This window comes from Lampetra fluviatilis, chromosome 64, assembly GCF_964198595.1.
Source record: "Lampetra fluviatilis chromosome 64, kcLamFluv1.1, whole genome shotgun sequence".
In the NCBI taxonomy this organism is placed as follows: Eukaryota; Metazoa; Chordata; class Hyperoartia; order Petromyzontiformes; family Petromyzontidae; genus Lampetra; species Lampetra fluviatilis.
In genome coordinates this window covers 1,295,295-1,313,080 of record NC_136338.1, presented here as the reverse complement: position 1 = coordinate 1,313,080, position 17,786 = coordinate 1,295,295, and the positions used below count along the sequence as shown (strand labels likewise).

The following is a 17,786-nucleotide window of genomic DNA, read 5'->3' as shown; positions in this document are numbered from 1 at the left end:
GTGTGTGTGGGCGTCGTGTAGAGCGGCACGGTTCACTGCGTGGAGGAGGTCTGCCCCCCGCTGCCCTGCACGGAGCCCCACGTGGAGCCAGGACGCTGCTGCCCCATGTGTAGAGGTGAGAGGTGGGGGGGGGGGGACACGGGGGGTCAGGGGGGGTCAGTCTTCATCATTCCGAAGTTCCCGCCCGTCACGAGAGCTCGACTGGACGACGCAGCAACTGGAGGCGGTCACCGTGCGGGAGGTTTTCTGGACACGCCGCCGGCGGGCACGGCGCTCACCTGGTGCCGCGCTCTCACGGGCCCCTCGGTCGCGTCGCTCGGTGGGATCGGCGACCGGCAAGTCGATTCCGGTAACGGTTTACCGCTGCGCCGGTGATCGTTCGTCAAGCCCCGGCGGTTTTCAAATCCGCACTCGGCCCGGCTCGGCTAAAGTCACGACGGGGCCTCCGTCACCGCCGCCATCATCGGCGGCTGCGGCCGTTGGGTTTGGTTAATCCGACCGCGGCATTAACTGGGGTGGCCTGGTTCGGAGGTGCTACTCGCTAACAGCGCCTGCCACAAAAAGTCTGTTCACGGCTACGCGGGGGATCTTTGTGCGTGTGTGCGGCCATTCTGTGTGTGTATGTTTGTTGATGCACGTGTGTTTTGTGTGTGTGTGCATCTCAGCTGACACAAAACATCGCCACCTTCTCCTCCTCCTCGTGTTGAAGACTTCTCTGATGGGATTAGCCGTGTGCCCATCTGTCAGTGTGTCCATTTGTTCTGGATTCACAGTCTTGGGAATTGGCACGTGCGTGTGTGTGTGTGTCGGGTGGCAGCAGGGATTGATTTGTAACCGAGAGCCGGTCACGGTGATGCTGCGCTGAGCTTTATCACAAGACACTGCACAGTGTTGATAATAAAGTCACCCACGCACTCGCCCACCCACTCACTCACTCAACCACCCAATCACCCACTCGCCCACCCACCCACTCACTCACCCACCCACCCACTCACTCACTCACTCACCCTCCCCACTCACCCACTCACTCAGCCACCCACCCACTCACTCACCCACCCACTCACCCACTCACCTATCCACTTGCCCACCAACCCACCGACGCACTCGCCTACCGGCTAATTTATTCGTTCACTCATTCACTTGCCAAGTGAGTAACCCACTCACCCACTCACTCACTCACTCACCAAATCACTCCATCACCCAATCACTCACCCACTCACTCACTCGCTCACTCACCCACCCACTCACCCACCCACTCACTCACTCACTCACCCAATCACTCACCCACCCACTCACTCACTCACCCAATCACTCACCCACCCACTCACTCACTCACCCAATCACTCACCCACTCACTCACCCACTCACCCAATCACTCACCCACCCACTCACTCACTCACCCAATCACTCACCCACCCACTCACTCACTCACTCACCCAATCACTCACCCACTCACTCACTCACCCACCCACTCACTCACTCACTCACCCAATCACTCACCCACCCACTCGCTCACCAAATCATTCCATCACCCACTCACTCACTCACTCACCCACCCACCCACTCGCCCACCCACCCACCCACCAAGGGTCGCCACCTGTCTGACAATTGGCGTCTGGGTGTGCCGGGTGGCAGCAGGGATTGACTCGTAGCGAGACCTGGTACCGGCGCGGCCTGCAGTGGAAGAAGTGGCGAGCTAACACGCGGCATCGCGTAAACGAGTACCTGGTCGCGGGCGTGCAAACACCCGCACCGGGGAGACAAAGGCGGCCGGGCGCGGTGCCGACCGCCGTGCCGGCCTTTGTACGTGCAACTCGCGAACAGCTCTTGCCCCAGCGGTCCGCGAAGGCCGTCCGGGGGTGGCAGTGACCTTTGTGTTTGTTGCGGCAGGCTGTGTGTTGGACGGGAAGGAGGTCGCGGAGGGCTCGCGAGTGGAGGGGCTGCACGAGACTTGCCCGACCTGCCGGTGCCTCGACGGGCAGCTCCTGTGCAACGGGGCGCTGTGCCTCCCCACGCTGTGCCAGCATCCGGCCCGCATTGCCGGTACGCTAGAGGTCGCAAACGGGTTTTGATTCCTTAACCGTTCCCGGCCGCACCAGGGTCGCAAACGGGTACCCGTACCCTACCCGATACCCGGCTACCCGTACCCGGCCGGGTATCGGGTAGGGTACGGGTACCCGATTGCGACCTCTGGGATGAAGCCATGTTGCAGGCGCGGGTGGGTTGATTCTAGGAACTTGAATTGTGAGAAGAGACAAGACGTTGGGAAATGAGTGACAAACGGTTACTCACCAGTGACTCATGGCCTACCCGTACCCAGCCGCACCAGGGTAGCTGGGTATCGGGTAGGGTACGGGCATCGGGTACCCGATTGCGACCTCTGCGGTACGCCCCGTGCCAGGCTGGGTGACCCTGGCTTGTAGGGGGGGGGGGGCGGAAGGGTCTGCGTGGGTGTGCGCGTACATTGCATGCCTGTGCGCGTGCGGGGAGCGGTGGTGTAGCGGTTAGCGCTACGCTGCGCCACAAAGCCGGCCACCCGAGTTCGATTCCCGCTCACAGCCAACACCGGTGACGATTATCTGAACCGGTCCTGGGCTTCCCCTAGGTCGACTCAGCATCAAATGAGTTTCTGGTGCGGTGTGTAGTAAACATCGTCACTGGGGAGGCAAAGGCGGCCTGGCGTGGTGCTGGCCACCCACCCCCTTGTGTGCCGTGCCGGCCTTCATAGGTGCTTGCCCCAGCGGTCTGTTAAAAGCTATACGGGGGATATTTGTCTTTGTGTGTTGTGTGCAGAGGATTGCTGCGCCGTCTGTGATCGCTGCAGCTACAGAGACCGCGTGTTCAGCAATGGCCAGGCCTTCACTGACCCCAGCGACCCGTGCCTCAACTGCCTCTGCCAGGTGTGTGTGTCATTGGCAAGTCCAGTGATCTTGAGCTGAGTGGATCTTCTTCCGATGACCGGTACCAGCGGTGTCACGATCGGCCTCTGTGGAGGAGGAGGAGGCTCGCGAAGGACGCTACTGGGCTAGTCGGAGGCAGTCGCCCTCCAGCAACAACAACGGAGGGCGGAGGAGCGACGCTCACAACAACGAGCGGAGCAGCCGGGCTGCAGAGAACGCAGCCAGTTGGCACGTCTGCCAGTCACATCGATCCGTCAGCCGGTGGCATCTGGGTCTGTCCCGTGACCTCCTCCTGCACCTAGCCCGGCACAGCAGCCAACCCACGGCACCGGTCAACCCATAACAGCTGTCTGGGCTGTCTCAGGAAGCCTCGTGTTTCTGCGCACGAGCGCGCCCTTGCCACAACGGTGGCACAGCATGTTGGTTTGCCGTCCCGTTTCGGCGCGTGACCACTCCCTCTCCTCTCCGCAGGACGGCACCGTGACCTGCGACCCCGCCGTGTGCCCTCCGACCCCGTGCAGCCACCCGGAGAAGAAGGACGGCCATTGTTGCCCGCGATGCCCCGGTGAGACGGAGAGAGAGACACCTGTACCCGGGGCTCTAACCTAGGCTGCTGCCCGAGACGCTGGCCCATTGTGTCTGACACGGCCATTATGTACCCCACCAACTCGCGCAGCCCCGGAGCGACTTCCCGTTTTACTCCTCCACGTTCAGAATGGACGTCCGTTGCGAGTATTTGGCTGCTGTGAACTTCCACACGGCGGTGAGTGTCAACGGAGCTGGTGGCGCCGCGGTGGCTAGGAGATGTGAACTACCTCGCCTGGTACGCAGGAGGTCGTGGATTCGATCCCGACCCTGACGCCTGCTGCTGTATGTTTGGAGTTTGTGGTGTCTCTCTCTCTCAACATCATCATCACGGTGGCTAGGATATGTTAACTCCCTCGCCTGGCGTGCGGGAGGTCGTGGGTTCGATCCCGACCCTGACGCCTGCTGCTGTATATTTCAAGTTTGTGGTCTCTCTCTCTCCCCGTGTTCACGTGGAGTTTCCTCCGGGTCCTCCGGTCTTTCCCTCCACATTTAGAATCGGCGTGCACTCGGCGTATTCGGCTTCGATAAACCTCCGCGCGACGATAAGCCCCACGGCATCGAGCCATCGTTTGCGATGTCCAGGTCGCTCCTGAAAAAGAGCGACGTAGCTCGGTTGTGGCCTCACTTGGTGAAGAAGATCAAATTTACAGACGCAGGGAGGCACAGAGGGTAGCTTCGCGGCGCGGGGAAGAAACAGGGGAGGCTTTGAGTCGACGTCGGGACCTCACCGACGCAGGCCGGGCAGCGCTGCCCCCACGTGCCCGCACCTGGGGGCAGCGCGTGGCACACCACAGAGCCCCCGCACGGAGCCCTTGTCGAACGTTCCCTCTCGCCCGCCCGCCCGCTCCCACCAGACTGCACGTTCGAGGACCGCGTGTGGCGCGAGGGGGAGCGCTTCCCGAACCCCGCGGGCAGCTGCCAGGACTGCGTGTGCCACGATGGGCGCGTGGAGTGCCGGGAGCGAGCCTGCCCTCAGCCCGCCTGCCCCCACAGCACACCGGGCGCCTGCTGCGCCAGCAACTGCAACGGTGAGAACGCTTAACCCGCCTGCTGCACCGCTCCGGCCAAACGGTGAACAACGTATCTGGCGATTGCTCAAACTGCTGAGGATGATGATGCTGCTGATGATGCTGCTGATGATGCTGCTGATGATGCTGCTGCTGCTGATGATGATGATGCTGCTACTGCTGCTGATGATGATGATTATGCTGCTGATTATTCTGCTGCTGATGATGATGCTTCTGCTGCTGATGATGCTGCTGATGATTCTGCTGCTGCTGATGATGATGATGCTGATGATGATGCTGCTGATGATTCTGCTGCTGATGATGATGATGATAATGATGCTGCTGCTGATGCTGATGATGATGCTGTTGATGCTGCTGCTGCTGCTGATGATGATGATGCTGCTGCTGATGATGCGTTGGCAGCAGTGCACAAGCAACACACAACAATAGCAACAACAACGAATCAACACCTTCGTCAACAACAACAGCGTGTGTTGTTGTTGTCGTCGTGTGTGTTGCCTCGAGAGGAAAACATAGAGTAGGCGACGTTTCAGGCAACGGACCTTCATAGCACGTCCTCGGCCTTCCCTCGGATTGACCCGGCAAGCCGAGTTCGATTCCCGCCCACGGCCAACACCGGTGACGATTATCTGAACCGGTCCTGGGCCTCCTCTGGGTTGACTAAGCATGAGTACCTGGTGCGGTGTAGTAAACATCGTCACTGGGGAGACAAAGGCGGCCGGGCGTAGTTGCTGGCCACCCACCCCCTCGTGCGCCGTGCCGGCCTTCATAGGTGCTGCTCGCTAACGGCACTTGCCCCGACCGCTCTGTTAAAGGCTACACGGGGGACCTTTGTCTCTGTGTGTGTGTACAGGCTGCAGCTATGCCGGGAAGGACTATCCCAACGGGATGGAGTTCCCGCACTCCTCTGACGACTGTCGCGTCTGCCACTGCATCGTACGAGCGCAGCGCCCGCGTCGCTTGAGGCCGGGCTGACGATGATGGCGATGACGATTATAATGATGACGACGACGATGATGACCGTGATTATGATGACGACGATGATGATAATAACCATGATTACCACGACGACGACGACGATAATGACGATGATGATTACCATGATTACCACGATGATTACCACGATGGTGACGACGATGATGACGATGATGACGATGTTGACGATGACGACCATGATTACCACGATGACGACGATGATGATGACTACGATGATGACCATAATTACGACCATGATGACGATGATCATGATTACAATGATGATGACCATGATGATGACAATAAGATAACCATGATTACGACGACGACGACGATGATGATGATGATGACCATGATTACGATGATTATGACGACGGTGACCATGATTATGATGACGATGACCATGATTGCAACGACGATGGCAGCTTGACACGTGGGCTTCCATCCTCACACTTCTGGCAATCGCCTGGCGATGCTGCTGCTGGAAAGTCGGAGACTTTCCAATAACACCATGATCTTTTTTGCCGTGAGACTGCGCGTCTGTCGTGAGACTCTGCGCGCGCGCCCCAAGGCAACGATTTGATTCGGATCCATCCGCTGCGACGCGACGCAGCCGCTCACGGCGCCTGTCGAGCGGATCGACAGGCGCGAGCGTTGGCACGCACGGGGGGTTCTGTTCGCCTGTGTGTGTGCGCGTGTACATGCGCCGGTGTGTGTGTACTTGTCTGCGTGTGTGTGTACTTGTCTGCGTGTGTGTGTGTGTACATGTCTGAGTGTGTGTGTGCGTGTACATGTTTGTGTGTGTGCGCGTGTACATGTGCCGGTGTGTGTGTGTACATGTCGGAGTGTGTGTGTGTACGTCTGTGTGTGTGTACATGTCTGTGCGTGTATGTGTACATGTGTGTGTGTGTACATGTCTGTGTGTGTGTACATGTGTGTGTGTGTACATGTCTGTGTGTGTGTGTGTACTCACACTTGCCTGTATCTGTACACACGACCGCCCACCCCGGTTCTCTAGCCCCCACCTCATCTCTATCTGGTCGGCTCAACTTCTTGTGATGATGACTATGATGATGACGACGACGACGATAATGACGACGACGGTAAAGATGATGACGATTACGATGAGAATGACGATGACGGATGACGACGATGACGATGATCCTCCCTCTTTGTGTATTTAACCCAGAACGGCAAGGTGCAGTGTCCGAAGAAGCGCTGCCCCGTGCTGGGCTGCCCCGATCCACTGCTGCCCCCAGGAGCATGCTGCCCCACGTGTCCAGGTGCAGCGCGTTGTGTGTGTATGTGTGCGCGTTGTGCGTGTACGCGTTGTGTGTGCGCGTACACTTTGTGTGTGCGCGTTGTGCGTGTACGCATTGTGTGTGCATGTTGCGTTGTGTGTGCGTGTTGTGTGTGTGTGTGCACGTTGTGCGTGTACGTGTTGTGTGTGCGTGTGCGCGTGTGCGCGTTGTGTGTGCGCGTTGTGTGTACGCGTTGTGTGCGCGTGTACGCATAGTGTGTGCGCGTGTACGCGTAGTGTGTGCGCGTGCGCGTCGTGTGTGCGTGTACGCGTCGTGTGTGCGTGTACGCGTTGTGTGTGCGTGTTGCGTTGTGTGTGCGTGTTGCGTGTGTTCTTCACAGGTGAGCGGTGTGCAGCGGTTAGCGCTACGCTGCGCTCCGAACTCGGCTACCCGAGTTTAATTCCCGCTCACGGCCAACACCTGTGACGATTGTCTGAACCGGTCATGGGCCTCCCCTAGGTCGACTCAGCCTCTAATGAGTACCTGGTGCGGTGTGTAAAAACATTGCCACAAGGGAGACAAAGGCGGCCGGGTGTGGTACTGGCGACCCACCCCGTCGTGTGCCGTGCCAGCCTTCGTAGGTGCTCGCTAACAGCACTTGCCCCAACAGCTTGTCTAGGCTTCACAGGGGATCTTTGTCTTTGGTGTTTATTCATTAACCTCTACCCCCAACCCTGCATCTAACCCGTGACCCTCCCCTCTAACCCTTGACCCTCCCCTCTAACCGTTGACCCTCCCCTCTAACCCTTGACCCTCCCCACTAACCCTTGACCCTGCCCTCTAACCCACGACCTGCCCTCTAACCCGTGACCCTGTCCTCTAACCCGTGACCCTCCCCTCTAACCCTTGACCCTGCCCTCTAACCCACGACCCTGCCCTCTAACCCTTGACCCTGCCCTCTAACCCTTGACCCTGCCCACTAGCGAGACTAACCCTGGTCTCTTGAGCACTCACCTGGTTTAAACAAAACCAAATTGAACCCCAACCTGTGAGAGAAACTGCGACGTTCCCCCCACCCTTTCCCGCCCAGGGAACTCCGTAACCCGTGTGACCGTGCCCCCTAACCCATGCCCACCGCCGCCCCCCCCCCCCCCACAGAGCCCCCCGCGGGCTGCGTGTACCTGGGCGTGCGCTACGACCACGCGCAGCGGTTCTACGACCCGAGCGAGCGGTGCCGCGCGTGCGTGTGCGCCAACGGCACGGTGACGTGCATGCGGCGGCCCTGTCCGCCCGCGCCGTGCTCGCACCCGCGGGCTCACGCCTGCTGCCCCTCCTGCGACGGTGAGGGGCCACGAGGGGGGGGGGGAGGGGGCGGGGGGGGGTGAGAGAGGGTGAGAGGGAGAAAGCGAAAGGGAGAAACGCGTGCGGGTGAATCGTCTCGTGAGGACCTCCATGTGACGCTTTGCGTCTGGCTGGCGCGGTCCGGCAAACGGGCACCCGCCCGTGCCGCGAGGGCCCCCTCCCCCCCACGCTGGCACGGCTCGGATGTGCCAGTGGGAAAAAGAGGCGGTTGTTGGTCCCTGTTCACTGCCACACGACCCGCCGCATCGCTACCCAGCTCCGCAGCAGCAGCCCCCCCTCACCGTCTCCCCCTACCCCCCCACCCCCCGCCCCCCGCCCGGCACAGGCTGCCTCCTGCACGGCGTGGAGCTGGTGGAGGGGGAGCGGCGGCAGCAGCCCGGCGAGGCGTGCCGCGAGTGCGTGTGCGCGGCGGGCTCCGTGACGTGCCACGCGCTGCGCTGCCCCGCGGCCGCTTGCCCGCACCCGGCGCGCGGGCACTGCTGCCCGTCCTGCGACGGTGAGGTCCCGGCGTCGGCCCATGGCCTCCTCGTGCCGGGAAGCTGCCCTCTGTGCCTCCCTGCGTCCGTGTCTTGCTGTCTGTCTGTACCTCAGAGGTCGCAAACGGGTTTTGATTCCTTAGCCGTACCCGTACCCGGCCGCACCAGGGTCGCAAATGGGTACCCGTACCCGTACCCAGCCGGGTACGGGTACCCGTTCCCTACCCGTACCCGTACCCTACCCGAAATGAGTGACAAACGGTTACTCACCAGTGACTCACGGCCTACCCGTACCCGTACCCGGCCGCACCAGGGTCGCAAACGGCTACCCGTACCCAGCCGGGTACGGGTAGCCGGGTAGGGTACGGGTATCGGGTACCCGGTTGCGACCTCTGCTGTACCTCCACGGTTTAACTTGCACCCTCTCGTCCTCTCCGCCCTCGCTGCACCCCACGTAGGCTGTGGCTACCTGGACTCGGAGTACCTCAACGGGCAGGAGTTTGAGGAGCCAGGCTCGCCGTGCCGCGTGTGCGTCTGCTCCGACGGCGCCGTCACGTGCCGCGTGCGCCCGTGCCCCCACCCCGCACGCTGCACGCACCCAGCGGTGCCGCGCGGCACGTGCTGCCCGGCGTGTGACGGTACGTACGTGTGTGTGTGCGTGTGTATGTGTGTATGTGTGTGTGTGCACGTGTGTGTGCACGTGTGTGTGTACGTGTGTGTGTACGTGTGTGTACGTGTGTGTACGTGTGTGTGTACATGTGTGTGTACGTGTGCGTGTGTACGTGTGTGTGTGCGTGTGTGTGTGCGTGTGTGTGTACGTGTGTGTGTGTGTGTACGTGTGTGTGTACGTGTGTGTACGTGTCTGTGTACGTGTGTGTGTACGTGTGTACGTGTGTGTGTACGTGTGTGTGTGTGCGTGTGTGTGTGTGTACGTGTGTGTGTACGTGTGCGTGTGTACGTGTGTGTGTGCGTGTGTGTGTACGTGTGTGTGTACGTGTGTGTGTGTGCGTGTGTGTGCGTGTGTGTGTACGTGTGCGTGTGTACGTGTGTGTGTGCGTGTGTGTGTACGTAGTGTGGAGCGGTAGTGCAGCAATTAGCGCGCTGCGCTATGAACCCAGCGATCCGGGTTCGATTTTCGACCCCTCCCCCCCCATCTCTCGCCTCTTCCCCTCCCCCCAGGCTGCGTGGTGGACGGGGTGACGCACAAGAACGGAGTTTCATTCCCCGACCCCGCGGACGACGTCTGCTCTCGCTGCACGTGTTCGGTACGGGGGGGTGGGGGGGTGGGGGGGGAGTGGGGGGGTGGGGGGGTGGGGTGGGGGTGGGGGGGAGTGGGAGTGATCGTCTCACCGTGAACAGGGGGCTCGATCCCTTGCTTACATGTATGTGTGTGCGTGTGTGTGCATGTGTGTGTGTATCCGTGTGTGTGTGTGCGTGCGTGCTGGCAGGATGGCTCTGTGGTGTGTGCGCGTGCGCCCTGTGCAGCCGTCGCGTGCAGCCACGCCACGGTGGGGGCCTGCGAGTGTCCCGTGTGTGATGGTAAGAGACGCACCCCACCGCCCATCGTCACCCATCACCACCCCTCACCACCCATCACCGCCCATCACCCATCACCCATCATTGCCCATCGTCGCCCATCGTCACCCATCACCCATCACCGCCCATCACCCATCTTCGCCCATCACCGCCCATCGTCACCCATCATCGCCCATCACCGCCCATCACCACCCATCACCGCCCATCGTCACCCATCACCACCCATCACTGCCCATCACCGCCCATCACCCATCGCCCATCACCTCCCATCATTGCCCATCACCCATCACCCATCATCGCCCATCATCATCACCCATCACCCATCACCGCCCATCACCGCCATCACCCATCACCCATCATTGCCCATCACCCATCACCGCCCATCATCATCACCCATCACCCATCATCGCCCATCATCATCACCCATCACCCATCACCGCCCATCACGACCCATCAGCGCCCATTACTGCCCATCGTCACCCATCACTCATCATTGCCCATCACCCATCACCGCCCTTCACCGCCCTTCACCGCCCATCACCGCCCATCACCGCTCGCGAACAGCACTTGCCCCGACAGCCTGTCAAGGCTATCCTAGGGGGTCTTTGCGAGTCCTCACGTCTCTGCGCGTCTCTCGCAGGCTGCCGGTTCCAGGGCAGAGACTACGCGGATGGAGACGCCTTCCCTGCTCCCAAGGCGCAGTGTCAGGACTGCACCTGCAAGGTATGACGCCGGTACAAAGCCAAAGACAAAGGTACCCCCGCCCGCCGCCGTGTAGGCTCAACAGACTGCTGGGGCAAGTGCTGCTATTGAGCAGCAGCTGTGAAGGCCGGCGATGTTTATCGCCGACATTGACAGCGAGCGGGAATCGTCGTCGCACGTCTCGACGTGATCCACCAACCTCACGCCTCCCAAAGCAACCGGGTCGCCACGCCCGGCTCATTCACTCCGGGGTGGGGGGGGGGGCCCACTTTGGGTGACGTGGGTAGCGGTCTCTTACTCTCAACACGCACTCTTAGTTTTATTTCGTGAGGCCCGCTGAGCCGCGCGGCTCTTGTCTGGATGCGACCGGGTCGCGAATGGCGGCTCGGCGAAGTGGCTCATCACGTGGACATTTGCAGCAGCGGCCAGTTGCTCTGAACGCGTGATGATGCTAAATAAACTATCAGCCGTTTTACTTCATGTGATCTGCTACCCCCCCCCTGCTCCCCCCCCCCTGCTCCCCCCTCTGCCCCCCACTACTTCCCCCCTGCTCCCCCCGCTTCTCCCCACTACCTCCCCCCGCTCCCCCCCTGCCCCCCCCCCGCCTCCCCCCCTGCTCCCCCCCCCCGCTCCCTCCCCCCCCCCATCCCGCAGCGAGGCTCCGTGCGCTGCTCCCCCCGCGTGTGTCCCTCCGCCCCCCCCGCCGGCGGGGGGCCCTGCCCCCACCCGGGGCTCGACGCTTGCGGCTGTGCCGAGTGCGGTGGCTGCCGGTTTGGGGGGCGGACGTGCGCCGACGGGGAGGCGTTCCCCCACCCCGGCGAGCCCTGCTCCACCTGCCTGTGTCAGGTGCTCACACGCGCACGCACGCACGCACATACGCACACACGCACACACGCACGCACGCGCAAGCACACACGCACGCACACACACACACGCACGCACACACGCTGCATTTTAGCCACCCGGCGCTCCGCTCGTTGTTGTGAGCGTCGCTCCTTTGCCCTCATTTGTTGTTGGAGGGCGCCTCCAACTGGCCAGTAGCATGCTTTACAAGCCTACTCCAACTACCCATACAAAGACAAAGATCCCCCGTATAGACTTAACAGACTGTTGGGGCAAATGCTGTTAGCGAGCACCTATGAAGGCCAGCACGGCATTCGAGGGGGTGGGTGGCCAACACCACGCCCGGCCGCCTTTGTCTCCCTAGTGGCGATGTGTACGCACCGCACCAGGTACTAATTTGAGGCCGAGTCAGCCTAGGGGAGGCCCAGGACCGGTTCAGATAATTGTCACTGGTTTTGGCCATGAACGGGAATCGAACTTTGGTGGCCGGGTTCGTAGCGTAGCACGCTAAACATCACACTACTGCTCCCCACACTGCCCATACACTCACCCACATACCCAACACCCATACACCCGCCCACCTATCCAACTATCCATACACTCGCCCACATACTCAACTATCCATACGCATGGTAGTGTAGTGATTAGCGCTACGCTGCGCTACAAACCCGGAGACCCGAGTTCGATTCCCGCTCACGGCCACCAACGCTGGTGACGATTATCTGAACCGGTGGTGTGTAAAATCATCACCACTGAGGAGACAAAGGCGGCCGGGCGTGGTGGTGGCTACCCACCCACGCCCTCGTGTGCCATGCCGGCCTTCAATGGGTGCTGCTACTCGCTAACAGCACTTGCCCCAATGGTCTCTTAAGGCTACACGGGGAATCTTAGTCTTTGTATGTCTTTGTATATGTCGTGAGTCACTTCAGATACGCTAATAGTAGGAGGCGTGCACGATTATTCTACACGAGCCCACTCTCAGAACCGGCAGCCCGGAGCCCTCGCTTCCCGCTGCTTTTATTCTCTTCAGCGTGAATTGGCTCCGCCCCTGACCACGCCCTGGCCATGGCCTGGCCACGCCCCTGGCCCCGCCTCCAGAGGATTCCAGGAGCCTCCCCACGAGGTCTACCGTGACCCCTGCCCCGGTTCCTCCACCCTGCCGACACACACTGTGTGTGTGCTCAGCGGCGTGTGCGCTAAGTGCCCACCTGCAGTTACTGCTGCTGGCCAACACTGCATACGTGCGGATGGGTGCTACTCGCTCACAGCACTCGCCCCAACAGCCCGTTAAAGGCTACACGGGTGGGGGGGGAACCTTTGTCTTTGTGTGCGCGCGAGCAGTCGGGCCGTGTGACGTGCGAGCCGCCCACGTGCCCCCCGCTCAGCTGCGCCGACCCGGAGCCCCCCGTGCCCCCCGCGTGTTGCCCCGTGTGCTCGGGGGGGTGCCGCGTCGAGGGGGGGGGGCCACGCGTCCCCCACGGACGCCGCTACGACGACCCCCGCCGGCCGTGCCACTCCTGCACCTGCAGGGTGACAAATGCCGCCGTCTTGTCACGCACACCCCCGTGTCTCTTTCTTTCCCTGTGTGTCTCTCCCTGCGTGTTTCCTTGCGTGTCTCTCTCCCTGCGTGTCTCTCCCTGTGTGTCTCTCTCTCTGCGTGTCTCTCTCTCTGCGTGTCTCTCTCCCTGTGTGTCTCTCTCTGCGTGTCTCTCCCTGTGTGTGTCTCTCTCTCTGTGTCTCTCTCCCTGCGTGTCTCTCTCCCTGCGTGTCTCCCTGCATGCGTGTCCCCCTCTCAACATCACGCTATCCCACCATGTCTCCCTGTCTCTGCAGAACGGGGAGCTGCCATTATCCCAAACCACTGTCGCCGTGTCTCCGTGTGTCCCACACGTGTCCCCGTGTGTCCCAAGCGTGTCCCACATGTGTCCCCGTGTGTCCCTGTGTGTCTCCGCGTGTCTCCGCCTGTCCCCGCGTGCGTCATCCCCGCGTGTCCCCGCGTGTCCCCGTGTGTCCCACGCATGTCCCTATGTATCTCCACACATGTCCCCGCGTGTCTCCGCGTGTCCCCGCGTGTCCCCGTGTGTCCCACGCATGTCCCTATGTATCTCCACGCGTGTCTCCGCGTGTCCCCGCGTGCGTCATCCCCGCGTGTCCCCGCGCCTCTCTCGTCCCTCCCCCGCCGCCGTCTCGCCGCCGGCGCCCGCAGAACGGCGACCTCTCCTGCTCCCCGCGCCGCTGCCCCCGCCCGCGCTGCTCCCACCCGCTGCCCGCGCGGCCCCCGGCCTCGTGCTGCCCCTCGTGCGCCGGCGGCTGCCTCCACGACGAGGGCGTCGAGCTGGCCGAGGGGCAGGCGGCGCCGCGGTCGGAGCGCGCACCCTGCCAGCGCTGCGTGTGCCTGGCGGGCAGCGTGCTGTGCACGCCCCTCGCCTGCCCCCGCGAGGGCGCCGCCTGCCTCCGGCCCCGCGTGCCCGAGGGGCAGTGCTGCCCCGTGTGCGAAGGTGCACGCGCACGCACGCACCTGCACGCATCCACACGCCCGCACACATCCACACACACCCACACGACCGCACACATACGCACGCACGCACTCGCTCACACCCGCACAAACATGCGCACACATACGCACACACTCGCACACACCCACACACACCGGCACACACCCACACGCCCGCACACACTCGCACGCACCCGCACGCGCACACATACGCACACCCACACACACTCGCACACCCACACACACTCGCACGCACGCGCTCACATACGCACACCCGAACACACACACCTGTACACACACGCGCACACACACCTGCACACACACGCGCACACACACTCGCACAGACGCGCACACACACACACACCCGCACACAAAGACACACTCGCACACACACCCGCACACAAAGACAAAGACACACACACGTGCACACGCCTGCAGTGTGCCTCCTTGTCTGTCTGCGTCTCTTTGTGTGTGCCGAGGGGAGCGGCAGTGTAGCGGTTCGCTCGCTGCGCCACGCACCCAGCCACCCAAGTTCGATTCCCGCTCACCACCACCAACAACAATATTTTAACCGGACCTGGGCCTCCCCTAGGTCAACGTAGCCTTCAATAAATGAGTACCTGGTATGGTGTATAGACATCAGTACTGGGGAGACACAGGTGGTGTTGCCCACCCTACCCCCGTTGCGTGCCGTGCTGGCACTTGCCCCGACGCTCTGTTCGAGGCAGAGGTCGTCATCGGGTACCCGATACCCGTACCCTACCCGATACCCGGCTACCCATACCCAGCCAGGTACGGGTACGGGTACCCGTTTGCGACCCTGGTGCGGCCGGGTACGGGTACGGGTAGGCCGTGAGTCACTGGTGAGTCACCGTTTGTCACTCATTTCCCAACGTCTTGTCTCTTCTCACAATTCAAGTTCCTAGAATCAACCCACCCACGCCTACAACATGGCTTCATCCCAGAGGTCGCAATCGGGTACCCGTACCCTACCCCATACCCGGCCGGGTACGGGTAGCCGGGTTTCGGGTAGGGTACGGGTACCCGATTGCGACCCTGGTGCGGCCAGGTACGGGTACGGGTAAGGAATCAAAACCCATTTGCGATCTCTGGTTCGAGGCTGATACGGGGTGATCTTTATCTGTGCGTGTCTGCGCGCAGGCTGCATGCACATGGGCGTGGAGCTGAGCGAAGGTGACATCTGGACCGACCCTCGTTCCCCGTGCGAACTCTGCGTCTGTAAGGTGCGTGGCCGCGAGGGAAGGACATTGACACCGTGTGATCAAAACCAGAGGTCGATCTCCCGGCACCCCGCACCCAGTATACGTCTCACTAAAAAGCACACATCCATCGATGCTTTATTTTTAGCAGGTAAGGCCCCGCTGAGTGGAATAGCTCCTTTTGAGGAGTGACCTGGCTATCACGAATGATAACTCAACTACGAAGTGGCTCATCACCGCGTGGATATTTATAGCAGCCCAATACTCTGAACCCATGTTGATTCTAAATGTGGAGGGGAGAATACGCAAACTCCAATTACACAGCAGCAGGCGTCAGGGACGGGATAGAACCCACGACATCCTGTACACCAGGCGAGGTAATCAACATCTCATAGCCACCGCAGTGATGATGATGAGAGAGAGACACGCAAACTCCAAATATCCAGCGGCAGGCGTCAGGGTCGGGATCGAACCCACGACCTCGTGCACACCGGGCGAGGGAGTTACCATCTCCTAGCCACCGTGTGCGCCCCGTGGCTGTTACTCTCGCTGCGTCTCGCTGTGGCCGTGGCTGTGGCTAAGTCATGGGCCATCTGCTGCAGTCTACCAGAAAGGATTCCCACGTCCCGGCGTGCCACCACGATGTGGTCGTGTCAAGCGGCTGGTCTCGTGCCAGCGAGCCAGAAGTTAGTCTTTGACAAATGAATAGCGTTGGTGTCGATGGTGATGTTGAGCATGGTGATGGCGACGTTGATGGTGGTGATGGTGTCGATGGTGATGTTGAGCATGGTGATAGCGACGTTGATGGTGGTGATGGTGTCGATGGTGATGTTGAGGATGGTGATGGCGACGTTGATGGTGGTGATGGTGTCGATGGTGATGTTGAGGATGGTGATGGCGACGTTGATGGTGGTGATGGTGTCGATGGTGATGTTGAGCATGGTGATGGCGACGTTGATGGTGGTGATGGTGTCGATGGTGATGTTGAGCATGGTGATGGCGACGTTGATGGTGGTGATGGTGTCGATGGTGATGTTGAGGATGGTGATGGCGACGTTGATGGTGGTGATGGTGTCGATGGTGATGTTGAGCATGGTGATGGCGACGTTGATGGTGGTGATGGTGTCGATGGTGATGATGTTGAGGATGGTGATGGCGACGTTGATGGTGGTGATGGTGGTGATGGTGATGATGTTGAGGATGGTGATGGCGACATTGATGGTGGTGACGGCGATGCTGACAATGCTGATGTTGGTGGTGTGCAGGCTGGGCGCGTGCTGTGCGAGCTGGGGGAGTGCAGCGGCTGTCTGCACGAAGGCCGCTCGCTCGCGGACAGAGAAACCCTCCAGCCAGACGCATGCACCACCTGCACCTGCCAGGCACTCGCACAGACGCACACACACAGACACACAGACACACACACACAGACACACACACATACAGACACCCAGACACACACACAGACACACACACACAGACACACATACACACACACACAGACACACACACAGACACACACACACAGACACACACACATACAGACACACAGACACACACACAGACAAAAAAAAGACAAAGTTCCCCCATATAGCCTTAACAGACTGTAGGGGCAAGTGCTGTTAGCAAGCACCTATAAAGGCTGGCACGGCACACGAGGGGGTGGGTGGCCAACACCACGCCTGGCCGCCTTTGTCTCCCTAGTGGCGATGTTTACACATCGCACCAGGTACTCATTTGAGGGGAAGCCCAAGACCGGTTCAAATCTAATTTGCCACTGTTGTTGCCAGTGAGTAGGTATCGAACTCAGGTCCGCCCGGTTTGTAGCGCAGTGCGCTGACCACTAATATTACCACTCCCCACACACACACACACACGTAAATCCACACACACACCCACACACGTAAATTCACACACACACGTAAATCCACACGCACACGTAAATTCACACACACACAAACACACATGCCCGCTTAGCAATACGACAACAGCCGCCAATTGCCCCTAAGTGGCAATGACGTCACCAGGGCACTTGTGCCAGGCTAGGTGCACTCTTAGGCCACGTGAAGTGTGGAAGGCTCGTTGTTGGCAGGAGGTCACGGGACAGACCCAGCAGGTGCCATGGGTTGACTACTGTGCCAGGCTAGGTGCAGGAGGAGGTCACGGGACAAACCCAGCAGGTGCCATGGGTTGACTGAGTTGGCTGGCAGATGCACCACCCCCTGCGCTACCCACTGTGCCAACTCGCTGCGTTGTCGTTGACTGCGTTTGATTCAACATTCCGGGGTCTCGCCTAGGTTGACTCAGCCTCAAATGTGTACGTCGTGTGTCGTGTAAACATTGCCACGAGGGAGACAAAGGCGGCCGGGCATTAAAACTATGAAATGTGCGACCACAGGGAGAACATGCAAACTCCAAATATAC

At 60.6% G+C, this 17,786-nt stretch overlaps 1 protein-coding gene across 1 annotated transcript in view; it reads left to right on the top strand.

Moving 5' to 3' along the window:
* KCP (kielin cysteine rich BMP regulator) overlaps window positions 1–17,786 on the top strand; it is a 110,986-nt gene that overhangs the window by 78,847 nt on the left and 14,353 nt on the right. The window contains exons 19-36 of the mRNA XM_078882203.1: window positions 22–115; window positions 1,891–2,043; window positions 2,794–2,900; window positions 3,372–3,465; window positions 4,343–4,516; window positions 5,370–5,452; window positions 6,681–6,774; window positions 7,891–8,073; window positions 8,420–8,590; window positions 9,029–9,208; window positions 9,750–9,835; window positions 10,019–10,109; window positions 10,747–10,829; window positions 11,463–11,654; window positions 12,993–13,181; window positions 13,858–14,149; window positions 15,307–15,389; window positions 16,631–16,744. Coding sequence (XP_078738329.1) covers window positions 22–115; window positions 1,891–2,043; window positions 2,794–2,900; window positions 3,372–3,465; window positions 4,343–4,516; window positions 5,370–5,452; window positions 6,681–6,774; window positions 7,891–8,073; window positions 8,420–8,590; window positions 9,029–9,208; window positions 9,750–9,835; window positions 10,019–10,109; window positions 10,747–10,829; window positions 11,463–11,654; window positions 12,993–13,181; window positions 13,858–14,149; window positions 15,307–15,389; window positions 16,631–16,744 — 2,463 coding nt within the window. The remainder of the gene's footprint in view (window positions 1–21; window positions 116–1,890; window positions 2,044–2,793; window positions 2,901–3,371; window positions 3,466–4,342; window positions 4,517–5,369; window positions 5,453–6,680; window positions 6,775–7,890; window positions 8,074–8,419; window positions 8,591–9,028; window positions 9,209–9,749; window positions 9,836–10,018; window positions 10,110–10,746; window positions 10,830–11,462; window positions 11,655–12,992; window positions 13,182–13,857; window positions 14,150–15,306; window positions 15,390–16,630; window positions 16,745–17,786) is intronic.